This window comes from Silurus meridionalis, chromosome 23, assembly GCF_014805685.1.
Source record: "Silurus meridionalis isolate SWU-2019-XX chromosome 23, ASM1480568v1, whole genome shotgun sequence".
NCBI lineage: Eukaryota > Metazoa > Chordata > Actinopteri > Siluriformes > Siluridae > Silurus > Silurus meridionalis.
In genome coordinates, this window is record NC_060906.1 from 20,399,168 (window position 1) to 20,421,186 (window position 22,019).

Below are 22,019 nucleotides of genomic sequence, written 5' to 3' on the forward strand. Positions count from 1 at the left end.
TATTACCAAACTGCCACTAATGGGGCCCTTAAACAAGGCCCTTAACACTCTGTGCTCTAGAGGCCCTTTAACATAAACATAAACTGGCTATTGAAAAGACTCCAACCTGAATTGAAATTTTAAGCTGATGGTATGTTTTTACCAGTTGTAGCTGAGGAATATAGATTTCTCTTCAATGCTGCATTAGCTACACTTTAACATTGTTCATTGAGTCATTTCTTCATCTTCGGTCACCACATTATCTTGGTCAGGATTGTGGGAATGCAGAGACTATCCTGGGTTCACAGGGTAAAAAAGCCAAGCCTCGTCCCTGATGGAATTCCAATTGATGTTTCATTTATATGCATAGATTATAACAGTATGCCACGTTACATTTTTCATGTCCTAAGCTACATCAGACTTCGTGTAAATCATTGAGGCACTCAAAGTGGTTTGATTTAGAAACTTCCAGAATTTTTTTTTAGTGAGACTTCTATTACTGCATCACCCCGGGAGCTCAGAAACTGCAATTGAGAGAATTCAGTGAATGCAATTTTTTTTTTACAGGTCCTTTAATCTTCAGCTTTAAGGTGTTAGAACAGAACGTTCAGAGCACTTCAGTGGTTTGGCTAACCCAAGCACATTTCTTGGCTGTTCCAGTCTTTTTAAACTAGGCAACATTAAAGGTGACATTAATGAGTAGCTCAGTGGTGGGAGGTTTAAAACTATGTCAATATGGTACAGTATGTTTTATGTGTGTGTTTATATATATATTATAAATTGTGTAAGCTAAAATGTACTTACTTTAAATAAGCCTTGCTTGTTAATTTGCTTTGAAGTAACCATGAAATTGCTCCATGTGGTCAACATTTTCACTGTTTATCTGCTGCTCAGACTGTTTGAATGCATCTGTGCTGACTGAACTGAAAGTGCAAGAAACAATCTGCTGTGTAATCAGCATTACCCATACTAATACAGTCTGTCCAATGGTGGCTTGTTTAATCTATTTTGTGGTATATAATTTCATTCTTATTTCTCTACCGGCCGATAAGAAAAAAAATGTTTAATTTTAACAAAGGGAAAAAAAAATTGGCCAGATTTAACATATGTTGATAGATTGTATATATATATATATATATATATATATAAATAACAAAGAGGTTCTCTATTTATCGGAAAGTGACTGTGTTGCATCATCTTTCATATGGGTAAATTAAGACCAAAAGTTTAGTGAAGTGATGGGAAAAGAAGGGAGAGGGGTTTCCAGGGTGTGTCAGCTAAGCAATGATGGCTATAGGGATGACTCTATGGTATTTTTACTGTAACAAACCAAACGCTTTAATGTTATAATCTGTATCAATTGGAAAATGCATCTTTTTAGGTTTGAAACTGTGTTATAAAAGTGTCTGGTGTTGTTACGAGTCAGTTCCACTCTTTTGGGAAGATGGTGCACTGGATTCTGGAGTGTGCTTCTTAAAATGTGTGCTCATTCAGCCACAAGGGTGTTAGTAAAGTCATGTACTGATGAAGGTAAAGTGAGGAGGCCTGGAGTGCTGATTCATCCCAAAGATGTTCAATGGGGTTGAATTCAGAGCTCTATAGCAGGAGATATTCTACTCCAACACATGTAAAGCAGATCTTCATGGAGCTGGCTTTGTGCACAGGGGCATTGTCATGCTAGAACAGGTTTAGGTGTCCTAGTTCATTGGGTCTCCCAATAATTTTGTCCACATTGTTATGTTCAGAACGATAAATGGAAAAATGATGCCTTTGACCAAATTGTTTGATGTTAATCCCTTTTTTTACCATGAGTCACAGAGAAACAAGTCTTTTGTGTCCGTTTACACACTTAGACATCATTCCAGATTCATATATTGATTGGCTTAGAACTGGTTTTATTTTTTTTGAGGGGAAAAAACTTGCAGAGGATCGGTATAAATCCGTATTTCAAAGCGAACTTTAATTCAATCACTGTCATATCGATCTTGCACATCAATGTGTACCAGAGCTCACGCTGAGCCGACAAAATTTTATTGAAGGTACACTAACTCCAGCCATTACGTCCATGATGTTCTGCCTTATTGCCGATTCAAAATGCATCGAGCACACCTTTGATCTGTGAGCAGGTGCTTAAGTATTTGATGTTCAAGGTCTGTGTATGGAACAGAACCTGAAATGTAGACAGCTGGGGTTTTGCACCATCTGGCTCATGCTTAGTGCTGTTAATAAAATGCATCTCTGTGCCTAGACAGCTTGATTGTACCTTCTGAAACTTAAAAAGCACAAATAAAAAACGATTGTATTTGGAATTCGGTATATCTGAATCATTATTACATCTGGTTTGAACAAACGGAAAAATGACAAGGTGTTATATCACGGCCTTTACTTTTATTCGGGAAAGTTATTTCCTTTCGTGCGTTGGAAAGGGAACATAATTAAGAACAACTGAAGTTATTTTAGGATTATTCTGTTAGTGTGTTGAAATTGAGTTAAGCAACTGAAGAGTAATCTCCATGCACAAAGCAGCAATAATGAGAGATTGTTACAAACGACACTTACGTTTCCTTTTTTCCTTATGTTTCTTTGCCACTGTAATTTCTGCAATATTGTCTTTATTATCAAGAGAGATCTATACCTGCAGCAGTTTCCTTAATTTCATATATTGCTATATTTTTTTAATCTTTTTTACAGTATGTGTGCAAACACAGGAACAAACTTGAACACAATGCAACAGTCCAATCACTTGTAATCTCTGGTGAGCCTTGAAGATTCCACAAGGTGCTAGACCATGAAGACATGATTGTGTCCAATGAATGCTGCAGATTTATCAGCTAAACATTTCCTGGTTTATTACACCCCATAGTCTAGGGCACACAAACTGATTGTGCTAAGAATGCATTTCCCACATCATTCCTCCACCTCCACCAGTCTGAACTGGTCATCACACTGGTCCATGGACTTATTATATTGATACCAAATTCTTTCCACTTGCAGCAGAACCTTAGATTCGTCAGACCAGGCAACATTTTTTACCTCGACTCTCTGGGTAGCTGAAGATTTCTGTTCTTGGAAAATGATCAGTTCTTGTGTCATTGTAATTAATTCTACCCTCAAGGATTGTGCTCACCACAGTGGTGTTACTCCAAGCCTTTCTTTTACCTTGAACCTACATTTAAATTTTCATCTGACTTCTGTGTATGTGTTTCTTTTCCGTTCTGACATGAACATCTCAACCTGTGTCTGCATGATTGTACATAGTGCATTACTTTGGTGACTCTGTGATTTGCAAGTGTAGATGTATTTATTCACTTATTAGAATGAAGTGAAAGACTTTTTCGTTTGTGCATTTTTGTCCCGCTCTTATAGTGGTTTTTTTTCTTAGCATTTCCATGAAAAACACGATGGTATTGCTTAAAAGGATACACTAAAATGGATTTGGACTGTATTAATATTAACAGTCTAGTACAATGGCTCAGGATCACAGGTTGTATTTATTTCGCCTATCAGTGCACATGTTGATTAACTGTAACGAATGGACATTCAGCACCACCTACTCCCTTGTGAGTCTGGTTCCTTTTGAGGTTTCATCCTCAGGCCATCTCAGGGAGTTTTTCTTTGCTTACTTATTGGGAACAAACTTACAAATAAAAGAAACACATTTACATGGTAGTATTAATCATTTTAAAATTTTGTAACACACCAACAGGTGGCAGCACAAGGCTGCACGCACAGTCACAGAAAGCACCGACCTTCATAAGTCAGTGTGGCAAAAGACATCGTCCTGTGTACATCGGCAGTTGTGCAACTTCACATGTGAGTTTGCCAGAAAAATGATCTCATTTCCACACTCACCCTACTTGCCAGATTTGGCTCCTGCAGACTTAGATAAGATAGATAAAGTACTTTCTTGTATACAGTGCTAGTCTCGAAACTTTTCGATACCACCTTGTGCAGTCTTTTATTACCTCTTAGTTATTTATCTCTGTAAAGCTGCTTGACCAAATTCATTGTAGCGCTTTACAAATAAAAATGAATTGTATTGAACTACAATGAAAAAAGGCCCCTAAAAAGTCCTGCCTTTCAAATTGAGCACGATATTAGCGAAAGAAAGTGTACAGTCTGAAAGCAGTAACAGGAGTCAATTTCAAGTGCTAGTTTGTTCCAACATTTAACACTACATCACAGGCCTCCTCGTCGTGTTACCCGCTAGATAAAATATTTTGTCAAGATAATGACGTGCTGATGATTGCCATGGCAGCGCTTACGAGCGCTTAGCGTACATGGCAGCTCCGTTTCTCACATTCGGCACGGGAGGAGCGGATCTCTCTGGGGACACGTGCGAGCTTCAACACGATCATTTGCACAGTGCAAGCACACAGCTCTGTTTCATAAACACATTCCCTAATTACATGGCATACATTAAGTCATTCTGAAAGATCTCGGCACAAGCGCACACATGCTCACACACAGTCACACTCATCGGCTGGGAGCCACAGGTTAGTAATTACCAGGAAAGGCTGAGAGTTAAAGACACACTGGGGATGCAGAGTCGTCTTTTACCTAAGAGTACTATAAGCCCACACACATATACTCAAATACATACACACACACAGTGCTGTAACAGAACATAGGTTGTGAATACTGTGAAAGAACGGCACTTCCTGCGGTCCCAGGAGTGCGACGCTGCAAAGCCACTAAAAGCTCCCAACAGGTTCCTAGTCAGAATGCTGGCGTTGTTTTTCTCCTACACTATTTTCTGATATAAAATCTCAGCAGGACCATTAGCTGTCACAGTGCAGATGGCTATAAATACAGCAGGAACATGACTGAGGACCAAAGCGGCTATTTACAGAAGGTACAGGAGTTATCTCACCATCATGACCAGTCTAAATATTGCTTAATTCCATGGTTTGAGTCTCACTTATTACAGGACTGACTTGGAAAAATCCTGAATCACTGTAGTTATGGCGCCTTGGTTTAGAGACAGCTTCACTGGCTAAAAGACAGGAGGCGAAGCTGAAGATGTTGAGATTTTCATTGGGAGTGATGACGATGGACAGGATAAGAAACGAGTTTATTAGAGGAACAGCGTATGTAGGATATTTTAGAGACAAGGTGAAGGAAGCCCAATTGAGATGGTTTGGACATGTGCAGAGGAGGGACATGGGGTATATCGGATGAAGCTGCAGGAAGGGGGAAAAGAAGGAAAAGGTTTATGGACGTGGTGAAGGAGGACATGCAGGTAGTTGGTTTGGAAGTGGCAGATGTAGAGGACAAAGGGGTATGGAAACGGATGATAAGCTGTGGCACCCCTAATGGGAGAAGCCAAAAGAACTGTAGTTATTGCATCTGACAAACTAATCTGATTCTGAATAATGTTAAACCAACAAAATCTGACTCATGATCTAGCCTTGTTTGGACCCTGCAGCAGAAAAGCACAGAAAATCATTGGGTAACTCCCTTCCCTCTTTAATGCACCTTTACACCACACATTGCCTCCACCAAGCCATCAGCATTGTGGCTGATCACACACCTTTTACACCCACCCTTCACTCTCCTATTGTCTGGAAAGATGGACCGAAGCATTCGGACCCTCACATCCAGAATGTTTTGCCTCAAGCCATAATGCTCCTCAATACAAATAGACTGGAATGATACACACTCACACACACATAGTAAAATAAACACCTTTATTGCAGCTTTAAATTTATTTATTTTTCACGAAAACTTTATTAATTTATTTTTAATTGATTAATTTTGCATCTTCCTATCAGTAACCCTAAAGGAGGTGGTAGCTTGTTGCTCCAATAACCGCTGCACAATTTTACATACTGTAATATATCAACAATGTATTTGCACCTCTATCACATTTAGCTCTCCGTCGTTATGGATAATGTAATATACTACAGTGTAAAGGTCTATGTTGTAGATATTTTAGTGTAATCTAGTGTTAATTTATGTTCCTCTGTGTAGCACCCTGCAGGAACGCTGTTTTGTTTCACTGTGTATTAAATGATATATGGCTGAAATGACAATAAAAGCCACTTGACCTGACGTGACTTATAGTGACCCATACACTACATAATAAAATCTTTGCAGACACAAGACGACTAAGCATTAATAGGCATTAATATGGGGTTGCGCTCCCCGTTGTTGCCCTGACAGCCTCTGCTCTTTGTCAAGTCTTTCCATCAGATTTTTTAAGTGTAGCTGTGGGAATCTCAGTCACAGTCAGTGTTCTAATCCATCAAAAGTGTTCAGTGGAGTTGAAGCCGAGTCTCTGTGAAGGCCACTCAAGTTCTTTCAGTCTGAACGCCGCAAATAATCTTTATCGAACTTGCTTTGTGCACAAGTGCATTAGTGGTTTGGGCCTTAGTTCCAGGAAAGGTGAAATATTATAGTTACAGCACACAATAAGGACAACGCTAGGCTTCCAATTTTGTGGCAAAAGTTTTTTGGACAGTATATTGGTTTGGTGTGTGCATGGTGTGTGTATACATGGTCAGGTGTCTGCCTTCTTTTAACTTTTTTTTGCTAAAGAAGTTTATAACTCTATGTGCTGTAAGATATAAGAAGTAGTAATAAAAAAGAAACGTGTTCTCAACTGAGCACAGACTGAACACTGCATACGTTCAGAAACCGATAGACTTCCTGACGTATAACAACCAGATTGTCCTGTGTTCTCTAATGAATTGTTAATAGTTTGTTTTATGGATCTTCATTAATGTAGGGTTTGGCTAAATTTATCACGGGGGTATCAAAAAGTTTAGAGACTAGCTCTGTTTATACGAAAGTACTTTATTTATCTATGCTTACACACTATCACATTCAAAATAATCCCCTTGCACAGCAATACAGTGCCCCTGGCGTTCCTGCCACTTCTGGAATGTGTTCTGGATGTCTTATTTTCGAAGGGTGTCAAGAACGTTTTTTTGCGAAAACGGCGCCCCGCGTAGGGTGGGTGCGGAAGTGAAATTGAGTGAATTGTTTTTCGATGATCATCATGCACAAGTTGGCGAACGGTTTCGACATTTTCAGGGGTTTCGCTCGTCGAAAGTCTTTCTGATGTCTTGTCATCTTCCAGTGATGTTCTTCTGCTCTTGAATACCATGTCAAACATACGTCACGCCAAACTTCTCTTTGGCAGATTTGACCGGTTTCACGCAGAATTTTTACGTTTGTTCTAACTTGCTGTCCGTGATGAAATCGCAGACAAATAACTAATGTCGTCAGAGAAGCACCAAATAGCACCATTAGTCTTAAAACTATGATACCACCTCGTACATAATGATTACTTACAGATATAACTAGGTTATGCCTAGTTATCAATCCGATTTAAGTTCAGGTTTGTGTGTGTGTCATTGTTAAACTTATGCTGTTGTGTAAGTCTCAACCTTGGCCCATGGTTTATGTACCTTGTGTTAGTTTCCATAGTTATGGTATGTACTTCCTCTCGCATCTTGCCTTCCTTTTCATTACAAGTAAAGTCCCAATACGTACTGCAAACGTTGTTTGAGTTTCATTAGTCGCATTGCATTTCTGAAAAGAAAGATATTTCTCACTCACTCTCACTCTTTACTGATCTATAATCACACTCTTGGTTTTAGTCCTCCCAGGCTTCATCGTGAATAAATACACATACATTTAAATAAGTGAATTTTGTTCTACAATTCTTTCATTCTATAAAGCTTCTTTAAGACAATGTCCATTGTTAAAAGCGCTATAGAAATAAACTTGAATTGAATTGCAAAGCCAGTGAGTGATGCAAAGAAATGGTACATAGGCCTTAGTATCAGTATGCAAAACAAACACATTTACATTCAAGCTCTTAAAAGCATGCTCAGCCAATCCAAAATTTCCTATTAGCAGGCCAAATTGTGCAAACACTTCATGCGTGTGCTTTCGCCGGGTGCATTTTAAAAGGCACCACTTCACATTCATAAGCGACATTGCAATCTGTTTTCCCCGCATTCAACTATCCAACGTATCATGATATAATTTATATTCATACAAACATACATACGTAAATACATTCATACATACACATGTAGTCCATACAAACCAAAAAATCGGAGCACCTGACCTTTTCAACCATATGTGGTTCTTGTATGTATAGGATGTCTTTGGGTGCTGAAGGCTTTACATTTTCCTTTCACTTGAATTCGGAAAACCCAAACCTATTTCAGCATGGAAAGCCAGCTACATGGAGATTTACATAAGTTGGAATGAAAGATCTTGAGTGGTCTGCTATAGAGCTCTGATCTCAACCCTATTGAAAACTTTAGAGATGAATTGGAACGCTGACTGAACCCCAGAACTCTTCACCCTACATCAGTACATAAATATACTAACACCCTAGTGGATAAATGAGCACAATGCACACACTAAAATCTAGTGGAACATCTTCCCAGAAGAGTGGAGGTTAAGAGTATGGTCTGTTTGTCTGTCTGTCTAACTAGCTAGCTACCTGACTATATATATATATATATATATATATATATATATATATATATATATATATATATATATATAGTCAGGTAGCTAGCCAGACAGACAGACAGACAGACAGACAGACAGACAGACAGATAGATAGATAGATAGATAGATAGATAGATAGATAGATAGATAGATAGATAGATAGATAGATAGATAGATATTTCGAAAAAGTTTGTATTTCAGTATGGATTGAATTGTTTGAATGAGTGCTAAGGGTTGAGGGAAACACTTACCGCGAGGATGATCTGCAGAGAACTGTGGGCCACTTCCACATACTGGTACTCCAGGACACAGCCAGCTATGCTGATGTAGCGATGATCTTCAGGAGCCCAGGAGGGCGGAGGGGTCACAGGGGTAACCCTGCATCCAGGCCCGTTCTCCATCCACCATGAGCGGTGCATGGAAATGTTAAAGGTCATAACCAGGTCTTTGTCCTGTGGATAAAGAAGCAGGCATGAGCAACAGCTGACAAAATATCATAATAAACCTGACTCCTCATTTCAGGATACAAAAACTTTAACTTATTTGTTTCTTATTCAGACAAAAAGTAACTGAAAAGCATTTCAGGTCTGTATGCTGATACACATATAAGATGTATACATGTGAAGCACTTTAACACAAAGTCACATGGTGACCATATGACACTATAGCATGTAATCAGGAAATACTAAATTATTACAGAGTTTGGTTTCTGAGCTACAAATCCAGATTTGAATGAACAGTGTCACAGTCAAATGTTGTCTTATAAAATGGATTCACATCAAATACTTTTGAATGATTAAGTTGGTATACGAAAAAATAAAATCCTTCATTCATTCATCTTTAGCAAAATGCTTTATCCTGGTCAAGGTTGAGTTGAATACAGCACAAAGGACAGAATTCAAAAGATATACACAGACCAGGCATAACTCTATAACATTATGATTACCTGACTAATATTGTGTTGGTCCCACTTTTGCTGCCAAAACAGTCCCGACCCACCGAGCATTAAAAGCAAAAACTTTTTCAGCAATTTGAGCTACAGGAGATCGTCTGTTAGATCGGAGCACATGGGCCAGCCTTCGCTCTCAACATGCATCAATGAGCCTCGGCCGCCCCTGACCCTGTTCCTGGTTTACCACTGTTTCTTTCTTGGACCACTTTTGGAATCCCACATCCCACAAGAGCTGCAATTTTTGATATGCTCTGACCCAGTCGTCTAGCCGTCACAAATTGTCAGATCTGCTCAAATCTTTATGCTTGGCCATTTTTCCTGCTTATAACACTTCAACTTTGAGAACAAAAGGGTTCACTTGCAGTATAATAAATAAATCCCACCCACTGCCAGGTGATATTGCCATAGGGGCAACATAGCAGAGCCAATCCACCTACTGCCACCTCAGAAAACCAGAGAGCCCAGAGCAAACCCACATGGACATGTACTGTATGTGAACTTCCAAATGAAGAGAAAACTATGCTCAGGATCGACCTGAGGTACCATACAGCAACCTTTTTACATTTTACTGTAAATATAAACAAAATAATCCTGCATTTACATTTATGCCATTTGGCAGACACCCTTATCAAGAGCGCCTTACAATTATCCCATTTATACCATTGAGAAGGTCTGGGTTAAGGGCCTTGTTTAAGGGCCCAGAAGTGGAAGCTTGGTGGTGCTGGGATTTACACTCACAACTTCTGATGAGAAGTCCAACATTATAACCATTGATCTACCACCTCCCATGCACAACATACTTGCAGTCCTTCAGTAACTGCTTCACCAAGTCATTATAAATAACCAATGTATCATGGTTTAGTTTTTTTTTTTTGAATCACCAATAGTAGGTCATAGTATGTAAAATCCTTTGACCAGGAGTCTATGTAGAGCATGAGCCTCATTTTAAATTCACATCACAACCCCAAAATGTACACATGAAGGCATGTCTGTGACAAAACCCGGCCTTTTCTTCTCACCATGAATTTCAATAGTCCAGCTTCAAAATTCCCGTTAAATCGAATCCTCCTTTTTTATCTCTGACCTCTGACTATTTGTGAGCAGCAAACATGTTTTCTTTCACAAATATCATTTTACTCTACCAATTCAGACATATGTTGTCTTATTTACTAAGATTGCCTTCTATTTGATTCTTCATCATTTCAGGAGCCTTGGTTAACCCCTCATGACATGACGATTCACGCTGTTTAGTTCCAAGCGTCTCAGAACGCTGTTCATTTCGAGTGACACCGGGGACACGCAATCTGCCAAAGTGTTCTGAGGCCACATTTCGCTCTCACATGGTGTTCTACAAATGCACAGGGGTTCTTATAACTGTTTTTTGGGGACCATTAGGTAGAAACATTGATGATGTCCAAGCTCCATGACAAAAACAGATCCTTATGTGGTCAATCACTGTATAGCCTCAGACATATCTATTAGACAATGTCTAGTAAGCACAGATGCGTATTTGTCCTGTTTTTTTTTTTTTTATGTTGGTTGTTCATATTATTTGAGGTTTCTCCCACATTTTTCCAGAACAGATTTGTTTTTCCCTTATGAGCAGATATTTTATGAACGAGCCAGAATGTAAGGAAATATTCACTAAATATCACAAAAATCATCGCCAATAGGTTTTTTTTTTCATTTCAGCCAAAAGCTTCTGCCAGGTCCTCAGTCTTACACAAGAGATGCTAAAGCTAAATAAATCTAATGTTGCACAACGTGCCAATGCTGGATGAAGTTTCTCTAAAGAGTTGTGAGTTGACATTTCAACTGTGTGCTTTAAACAATCTCTTGCAGCAAACTGTGTGCTCTATTTTTTTTATATAGTTTGCAGCCTAAATAAAATAACCAGAATATCATTCGCTCAGGAAATGTTTCTCATCAAGGAGCAATGCGATGTCGCTGTGTTTGCATGAAAACAAAAGGATCTATTTAGAGCTTCTCGGGGTGTTTTCTTCCACTGTCTTTTCAGTGAGTCATTTGAACGGGTCGTGTCAGAACCTTTATTGTTTCTCGGGTAGAAATCTGGAAATTGTCCAACCGTTATTCCTGTGGTAGATAAACACCCAGAGTGGGGGGCTTAATCTATTTATTTATTTATTTTTTAATACTGCATACGTTCTTCCCTGGTGTAAAAGCATCTACTAAAGAAGGTTAAGGGCCTTGCTTATGGGCCTTAATAATGTGGCTTGAACCCCTGACCTTCTGATCAGTAACCATTGAGCTACCACCTCACCCCAAATGTATGTATATATATTTTGTGTATGTGTATATATATATAAAAAAAAAAAAATATATATATATATATCATAAAAAACTTTTATCTTACCTTTGTTTGTTTGTTGATTTATGACTAGCTCAAGTTAGTGAAGAGAGGTGGGGGGTGTAATTGCAGGAAAGTAGCTCAGGGGTCCATATATTATAAAGTTGTGAGTTCAAACTCACAAAGCTGCCTTTTACTTCTCCACTCCTACTACTATTGATATGATTTAAAATGCCACTAACTGAGGTCACCCTGGTGAGGACATATAAAGATTAACTTCCCAAAGTTTTACATTTTCCTTGCCACCACCACAACTCACCTCAGGCACCACTAGAATCTAAAGCTATATCCAGATCTCTAAAAAGATGCGCGCTTTGTGACAGTAATTTTATTTTTACAAAAAAATTTCAAATTATGTGAAAAATTTGAATATAGCATAAAACATTTGTGTGCAAGAAAACAGAAATCAGCACTTCTGGGTCAACTGGTTCAACATATCAATACATACTAAAGACGTTTATTTAAATGCGTGCGTTTTAGAGAATTTTTGGAGATTTTTGAGTGATCGAGTGATTAGATCTGGATTACATGCTGACTTTTATCCCAAATAAACAACAAGTTGGGGACACAGAACACTGTACGGAAAGCGTCTTCACATTTAAGTGCATCGCCCTTTTAGCTCGCGAACCGAACATCAACTGAGTGATTAGACGCAATCCTTCAGCAGCCAAACAGCACGACTAGTTGCTCTTCATATCAGCATTTCCAAGCGAGACCTAGCAGGAAGTCGATGCTGTTCATTGGCATGGCAGAATGAGCGAGAGGGCTTTAAGATTCGTACCCACAGTTTGTTCTCTGACATGCGAGAGAGATGGAGATGGATGAAGCTGTGCTACTTCATCCATGTCTCACGTCACCAATCATGGTCGAAGCTAATGACGGTGCAGAGGGTGGCAGGCTTAGTTTGCGAGCGAGATTTACTGAGTTAAAGAAGAAGTTTGCATTTGAAACTGCTGCTTCCTTTGGGTATTGATTCAAGCCGTGATTTCAAGCGCTAATTGAGAGAAAGTTACAATGACTAATAGTAAAAAGAAAAGAATATGTTGTTGGCTTGGCTTCACTGCAATAGACCACTCTTTTGTTACCATGTGTCATCCAGAGTTCCTTCTTTGTGGAAATTTTAAACACTAAATGTTCTTATCTTTATAGCCATCCACTACCCATCCATTTGGTTGGTTCTAAATACTTTAAAAGATGCCTCCTAACATTTTTGTCTATAACTATGAACCAGATATCATTGAAAGTCTGCTTTTAAGATATCAGTTTCCTAAGTGTTCTCAGAAGAATCATCGAAAAAGGATTCCAGAGCGAAGACACACTTTTAAAAACTAAAAAAAAAAAAAAACAATACATTGAAATTACATTCGCAAAGATACATCATGCTCAGAATACTGATGCAGAGAATCTGATATGTAAAAATTGAAATATTACAAAATATTTAGGTATTTAAATTATGTTGTCCTGGTTGTGGATATATTGTGGATATGTGTTTTTTTGAAAATGAAAAATTTTAATAAATAAACAAACAAAGAATCTGGAACTGTCTCGCCACTCGAGCATTTTTTTTCATCCTTTACGAAATCCAAGTTGAACAAAACTCAAAAAAAGAATTGTAGCTTTCAACAATAACAACAAAAAATCCCAAGTGCTGCTTTATTTGCCCTCCACCTTCACAGTCTTCTTCATCTTGAGAGGCTGGCAGAGAATTGAAAAAAAAAATACAATGCACTGTAAAGACATAAAACCGGTATTTAAGAACATTCGATGCAGTGAAGACATCTAGAACGCATGCAGTGCTACTAAACACTGCTTCGAATTGACTCATGGCGTCTTCCAGACCAGCGCGAAATGAGACGGTCCACATGGGCTTTGCATGTTCTTGCTTAGTGAGTCTAGTGGTGATGTGTTACATTTTCTTTTTCCTTCCATCTCACCAGGAACAATGAGTTTTTGCTCTAAAAATAATAAAAGGGCATTTGAAGGGGATCAAAACAGAGAGAGCGAATAAAGCTGCGGTACAGTTATGGGTCATCAATATCCATCAGTAATCCATCAATTCACAGCTGTATTTCCCTGAGGCTAGCACTTTGGTACGACCCAGAACGGGAGAAAATGGAAGATTAAGATGATGACAAGAAAGAGTTTAAAGCATTTCATATACAGGATGAAAAAAAACACAAAAATAAAAAACACAAAAATAAGTCCGGTGTGTCTTGAGCACTGAGATTTGATAAAAGGATAACAGCCATCATTAAAAAAAAAAGCTTTTCAGTTTCTTAGATAATCGGTGAATCTTTGAGCCAATTGGCACAACAATTTTACAGTGTTAGAACTTGTATACATTCACACACTATATTCTACTATGAATACCACTAGATGTGATACCAGAAATATAAGTCGATTTGTTTTGTATTGTAAAGTCAAGTCACAGAGAAATACAATCTCCTTTGTTTTGGTGACTATCCCATGGCGAAAGACCTAAATTACAGCTTTACCTCTGACTCTTTCGAAGCACTGCAACAGTACAGACCGATGTGGCCTTGCTTACCAAGGAGTCTTAAATACTGGAGATCAGTATGGGGTAGTATACTGTAATTTGTAAATAATTGATGTAATAATTGAAATAATAGAGCAATTACACTACTGTAATGTATTAACTTTACAGTATATGTTCTGTTGCAGCGAGCGTGAGAATGCGCAAGGGTTCTCGAGTGGAGGGCGGAGCAGGACGCTAATAAAAAGGATACAGACGAGAGCTAAAATCAGGCTTTTGAAACAGCAAAATTACAGAAAAAAAGTGCACTCTATCACAACTGCACTCTGTCGACCGCTAACAAAAGTAAGGCATCTCACATGGCAGGAGATGCGTATATCCTGGCAGCCTATCGTACGAAAATTAGAATGGCATGCCGTCGTCATCGTGAGAATGAGAGAAAAATTGTAAATCAAACCATCGTAAACTTCTGATTGGAATTACAGCTGGAGCCATTATCAGAGCTGCTGTTATAGAAAAAATATATAGTACCTGTTAGACTGTGTAAGCCGTAACTCAAACTGAAAAAACCCTCACTAGCTACAGGTCTTCAGATAGAGACAATGACTGGTTCAATAAGACGACATTCATCTAAAGCCCAGAGCTGAAGCTAAAATAAATCCAGCCGCTCGGCACCGTAATGAGCGCTCTGCGCCATGTGCTTTGGGGCGCTCTTTTGGTTCGGGGCACTGATTGCAGTCCCAACTCTAACGGCCCGTTATAGATCAGAAATATATCAAGCTAGACACTCCGGGTTTTTTGGCACGTAGCGCTCGCTGCAGTCCCGCTCATTGTCAGGGACGATTACAGCGAGATGGGGCAGGTGCAGGAGTCTCCCACACCATGAGGCCTCTAATTACCTGTCTACCGAGATATGTTCACTCTCATCACACTGACACGGCACGGGGTCAGCAATAAATATCACAGTTCGGAGGCAGGTGCACAAACCACGCCATCAATGCTAATGAAAGAAAACAGTGCGGCTCAGTGTTTAGTACTTTTTTATTAGGTTTTACTAGACGATTCTATTCATATATATAGCAGTGTGTGGGGGACAAAGCACATTACATAAAAAGTTATTGTGTAAAACAGCATCCAAGTATGCTACTACACAGTTCACGTTCAAAGATAATGAGGGAAAAGTGTTCACTATATTATTCTAATATGGCTCATACACATAAACAAAATACAATAAAATAAAAAACCTCATACTGTGTATTATGAATGCTGTTTGCAATGCTGTTGTTAGTTTCCTTATACCTCATGCTACACCTCATCTTTTTTAACTTTACCACATAATCTGTATAATCATCTGATGGTCACTAGTCATGGGAAGATCGGATCATTTTAGTGACTTGGTCCTTAAAATAAACAAATATTTTTGAAATTAAATAAAATGAAAAATTTTACGTTACATTGACTGTAGTTCCATTAATGAATATAGGACAATGCAGTTCTTTTGTCATGTGACTTCCTTAATTATTGTAATAATAATAACCCCCAGATCTGGGAGTCGTGTGAAAAAAGAACAAACAACGCTGACTAGAAGAGTTGAGAAATGAACTACTCGATTATGTTTCCTGTACGTAACACAGAGATTTTGCGAGGTTTTGCTCATGCGCGTAGAAAATAAACGAATCACTCTCTGAGACGGCTCGTTCCTCTGAATCACATTAAAGACTCATGAACGACCCCATCACTAATGGACTTTTTTACTTTACTCTGCACAATGAACCTCTATATTTGCACACCGTGCCATTTGCACTGAGCTGGTCTTTGCTCACTATTTCATACCTGCCCTTTTTATAATACATAATATTCTATGTATAAAAGTATATACCATGTCTGGTTAGATGCACTTCTTTGGCTCTGTAATTGAACGCTGTATTGTACAAGAAAGTCAAGAAAATGGCCTCTCTGGATCAGTAGGTCACAAAATCAAATCCCAGCAGATTTGCAAAAAAAAAAAAGCTGCAACTGCAGGGGCCCTTGAGAAAGGCCCTTAACCTTTAAATGCTCAGTTGCATGATACATTTTGTAATGTATACATTTAAAATGTAATGTAATGTTTATTTATATTCATATTATTCATTTTATATTATTTATTCATTTGTCATTATTTATTTATATCTATCGTATATCATAGCCTTACCAACCTGTACATACAGTACAGACCAAAAGTATGGACACACCTTCTCTTTCAAAGAGTTTTCTTTATTTTCATGACTATGAAAATTGTAGATTCACACTGAAGGCATCAAAACTATGAATTAACACATGTGGAATTATATATGGAATTATATACATAACAAAAAAGTGTGAAACAACTGAAAAATGTCATATTCTAGGTTCTTCAAAGTAGCCACCTTTTGCTTTGATTACTGCTTTGCACACTCTTGGCATTCTCCTGATGAGCTTCAAGAGGTAGTCACCTGAAATGGTCTTCCAACAGTCTTAGGAGTTTCCCGAGAGATGCTTAGCACTTGTTGGCCCTTTTGCCTTCACTCTGCGGTCCAGCTCACCCCTAAACCATCTCGATTGGGTTCAGGTCCGGTGACTGTGGAGGCCAGGTCATCTGGCGCAGCACCCCATCACTCTCCTTCTTGGTCAAATAGCCCTTGATGCCTTCAGTGTGACTCTACAATTTTCATAGTCATGAAAATAAAGAAAACTCTTTGAATGAGAAGGTGTGTCCAAACTTTTTGTCTGTACTGTATGTAAATATTTTACACTGATACCAGTGCATTTCTGGTTAGATGCTAACTGTATTTTATTACCATAAAATGTGAATCTAATCTAATCTAGTCTAATTTATCTACTGTATATAGCACTTTTAACAAGGTACTGTGCATCGTCACATAGCAGTTATACAGATATCTGCATGTTGTAGGATACAATCGCTAACGAGCATAGGCCATAGGAGTGTTTGCTCATTGTTCACTACAAAAATTCTGTTTTCAGCTTTTCTTCAGCAATATTTCAAACCCTTACAACTTCACACGAATCAATTATACTTTAATTATAAGGCAAAATGTAACCCCCTTCTTCCTTTGTTTCTTGTTTATGCTTAAATTCAAACTTCCCCAAGGAAAAAAACAACAACAAGCTGGTGTGAATCGTGCTTCAAAGTTGAAAAAAATCCTCAGAGATCTTTCAAAGTCATTTCTTCTAAAACAGACTGAACAGATCTTCAAATAACAGACTGGTTTTTCTCCAAGTCTGTTTTTTGAAAGCAATATCCATTGCTAAATACCACTTTCCAAACTCCTTGTTCAGCAGTAGGTTTAAAAAAATGTGTAACTATGCAAATTATTTATCACGTCTCACAAGAAAAGCCCAAGAATCTAATAAGTAAATGAAACTTTCACCTCAGATGGCTTCCACTCCATTGTTTTTAGATGGTGTTATGTCTGATTATGTATTTGTTGACATTGTTACTGCTAGTGTATTTACAAAGGAGTTTAATACTAGAAAAAAAATTCAACAATCCTAAACAATGAGCGCTAATTTAAATAAAAAATGTAAAGTAAATGTGCTCTTTACTTGTCACATGTACATTACAGTGGAGTGAAACTCTTTTTTCGACTAATCCAGTGTTGGTTCAGCCATGATATTGTGCCTTAACAGAGGGCTAAGGGCCTTGCTTAAGGGCCCAAGAGTGGCTGCTTGGTGATAATCGCGCTTGAATCCCCGACCATTATGCTACTGAGCATATTTATTTGATCAAAACACACAAACCTGGTTATTTTCATTTGATTCCTCTCATTAGCAAGGTATTATATACTTGCATAATACAATATACATAATATATATTGTGCATCCATACATATTTTGTTTATTGGAGCAAAACATGACCATTATTGGCAATTATGGGAAGCGGTAAATCAGTAGTTAAGATTCTGGGGTAGTGATCGGATAGTCAGAGATTTTAAAAGCCCCAGTATCACCAAGCTGCCACACTTGGGTCCTTGAGCATGGCCCTTAACCCTCTGTGCTGCAGGGGGCACTGTATCCCTGCGCTCTGACCCCTGCTTCGTAACATTGTTAGGATATACAAAGACAGAATTTCACTTTGCCAAGTCAAAAGCCTTTTTCTGGGGAAGTGGTAGCTCAGTAGTTAAGGCTCTGGGTTACTGATTGGAGGGTTGGGATTCAAGCCCCAGTATTACCAAGCTGCCCATCTTGGGCCCTTTAACATGGGCCTTAACCATGCGACAAGTAAAAAGCACCTTTATTGTTACCTTTAACAATCATAGTGACTAGAAAGGCATCGTAAAATGCGCAACATATTACAACCTTGAGGGTAAGGGGTTACAAAAAACAGAATACCACATCAGGTGCCACTCCTGCGAACTAGAAAAACAAAAATCTATTGTCTAAAAAAAAAGGCTATTATGGGCACGAAAACTGGGCATTTTTTTTTTTTTTTGTCTTTAACTACCCAGTTAGTGCAAAACTAAAAAGCATTTTTTTGTGTTTTTTCTTAAAAAAAAAAAAAAAATATTTTCTGCTTTGTGTATTGGCAAAACGTCAAATGGGAGCTTTTTCCGGGTGACATTATTCTTCCTTGTTAATGGTTTAGGCTATTTACTTTGTGCTTTCAGGGGAAGTTTCTATTTTGGCTGCTATTTGTTTGTTGTTTTCGTGTATTCGGTCTGGCAGGCTGAGTCACATTCATTTTCCACCTAGATGCACACTTTTAAATGACCTTCCAGACGCTACAAGACAGCCGAAGTTCCTGTACTGTCGCTCTAATAGCTGGAACTAACCTGCTCGATGCAAACACCATGCACGATTGTCATGCTCTGCAACTAACAAAGCCTAAAAAACAAGAGTTATACACCCGTCCGGGGCGTAATACGAGCTCCCTTGTAAACAAGGTCACATCGTCGTCATCCGTTGCGTTCCCTTTTCTCCGGCAGCTGCGTACGGGACGATCGTCACCAGTGAAGGAATTTTGCCTGTTTACAAGAGCATGAAATTGGCTCATTTCGTAGTACTGAATTAACCCACAGTGAATAAAACAAAAGCAGGTGCACGAGCTGCTGCTGTTGCCGCTGCAATACGGTCACCTTTCTATTTCGGTCTCGTTTAAAGTGCCGACCCGAGACACGACATTTACAGTCCGGACGATAACAGACGGAGAATTGTTTACATTTATGAATATTGCAGTATGCACACTACATCTTTAGCAGTAGCAGGGAGAACGGGATCCTCTCGCCACGCTAGAACGGTACCATAACACGCTCGTAAGAATAGCATCTGCATACTGATGATGTCGCCACAGGGGCTCCTTCTATCGATTAAAATAGGGGTGGGGAGAGAAAAAGCATGACTCTGACAGTGACAAATTATTTACAAATAATATGCTAATCGAATAAAAAATAAAATATATATATAAAAAAAATATATATTCACAACACTCTAATTAAACACGTAGAACACAAGCATGCACAATGTTTCAGAGACAAATATGGCGTCGCAAGTCTGGATATCACATAATGGGGAAACTGGAGAGAGAAAGAGGGAGTGAGAGAGAAAAAGAGAGAGAGGGAGGAAAGAATAATGAGTCTTTGAGTAGGATGCACCGTATTGGTGTGGTGTATTTGAGCCAATACTTGGAAAAAAAACGCAGCTATATTTTTCAAGTTGAAACCTCATTTGCGAAAATTGATGTAACCATGTGACCCAAAGTGTGCTATTACCCGTGTCTCATGTTGCTCACTGCAGGGCTATACCGCTATTTTAGAGTAAGGGCCAGACTACTTAAACAGTCCCAATGCCAAAGATGCTTACAGTATTTTATGTACCGTTCTAACAGCTATCTTTTCTAAACAATTGTAACTGTACTAAACAGGATTATAAAGCATAAGAGCACTATATCATCACTAGGGTTGCCAACATCAGCAAAGAAAAATAACTTAGTTTTTATAGAAAAATAAGGGACACTCAAAATATTTGTACTGTACCACCTAGTGTGTCATTTCAGTGTTTGCATTTGTGTGTATAAAAATTTTTTTTTGCTTGAAATAAAAAAGCTGAAATGAATCTTACGTAAAATTGTATTCCTTTTTATTTTAATATTTAAATTTGACATTTAAATAGGCAAAAATCAAATCAGTAAGCATATACTTTACGTTGACAATATGTTAAAATCACACTCATTCAATGTAGTATTTTGTATGTTTGAAAAAACTAGAAATTGCACCCTGGGTTCTTTGTTTTTTTCGGTCGTTCGGCCGTAGGCGCGGGTTGTTTTTGACGTCACAAACACCGACATGTGGCGTACAGAAAAATCTCTCCTACACAATTTACAATTTGCCATGTACATATTTCCCTGGACTTTTTCAAGCCTCCCATTCTGATTTATATTTCTGTAGACAATTTCTTCTTTCTTTTTTCATCTCTTGTACATATATAAAAGTTCACGCTTTAATTCAGCAACTGTACATACCTTAACCTTGCACAAACATTAACTGCACATTTAGCCTATATACACTTCTCTACAAGTATATTATACAGGACAAACTGCGTGTAATACGAAACATTGCTTTTATGTCTTAAATATGGGGTTGGCAACTCTAATCATCACACATACTGTACAACACTCAGCTCAGTGGTAAAGGGTCTGGGTTACCAAACTGGAAGGGTGGGGGTTCAAGCCCAGGTGTTGCCAAACTCCCTCTCTTTGGCTCTTGACTCTACAAAATAATTTCACTGTGCTGTAATATATACCGTATTTTTCGGACTATAAGCCGCTACTTTTTTTCCACGTTTTGAACCCCGTGGCTTAAACAACGAAGCGGCTTATTTATGAATTGTTCCTGGGTTTTTCCCGGTTTCACAAACTTCAAGCCAAAAAACTGAAACCAATAACATTAGACCAATGAAATTTCAGAACGGAAACGAAAAAACGCACCTCAGCTGTGTTCTGAGCTGCACGGCTTCGGGAGAAAAAACTTTTTTTTTAAACACGCAACGATGCCAAAAGATAAACTCCCGAGAGAAATAGTTGTGAAAGGAAGGAGGAAGACAGTGAACAATGACTTTCTTGGTAGGCTACTGTTTAGATACAAGCCGTTGTAGCGCGTTGAGTCTGGGTGAAGGGAGAGCTCACTAACTCCAGTTGCAACAGAAATCATATAAGCACAGACTTTTTTATTTTTCTTGGCAACAGCATTATGGGTTACTCAAAGAAACTTAGAAATGAGCATCAGAAAATAATAAGGACATATTCCTCTGTCTCCACACATGCAGTAATACCGGAAAAAAATGCAGTGGGATGCTATTACCAAAATACGCTCTGCTCTTAAAGGAAGCGCAACATATTTCACCCGTTACACCGTGTAACATGTCTTTCGTTAAAGCTTGTGTAAAGTTCATTAGTGTAGACACTGAGGCTTATTTAAGTTAAAAATAAAAATTTTTGTAAAATTCAGTGGGTGTGGCTTATATATGGGTGCGCTTTATAGTCCGGAAATTACGGTATGTAATTAATAAAGTCTCTACTCTCCAAGTAGAGTCCAAGAATAGATATCATCTCCACACTTAAATGTCAGCTTACATCTTCACGAACAATATATTAGACCACATCAGTAAACACATATTAGTAAGAGAGAGAAAAAAACCCAGCAAGTCAAAAGTGACTTCATTATTATCTGAAGTAAATTAGCCACATTCATCTTTTGCGTCTTTGTCAAGGAACTGAA

At 38.4% G+C, this 22,019-nt stretch overlaps 1 protein-coding gene across 2 annotated transcripts in view; it reads right to left on the reverse strand.

Moving 5' to 3' along the window:
• nkain2 (sodium/potassium transporting ATPase interacting 2) overlaps positions 1-22,019 on the reverse strand; it is a 223,100-nt gene that overhangs the window by 55,106 nt on the left and 145,975 nt on the right. For both annotated transcript variants that reach the window (XR_006924097.1, XM_046836919.1), the window contains exon 4: positions 8,709-8,909. Coding sequence is in view for 1 of the 2 variants with exons in the window: in XM_046836919.1 (XP_046692875.1) it covers positions 8,709-8,909 (201 nt within the window). In the remaining variant the exon portion in view is untranslated. The remainder of the gene's footprint in view (positions 1-8,708; positions 8,910-22,019) is intronic.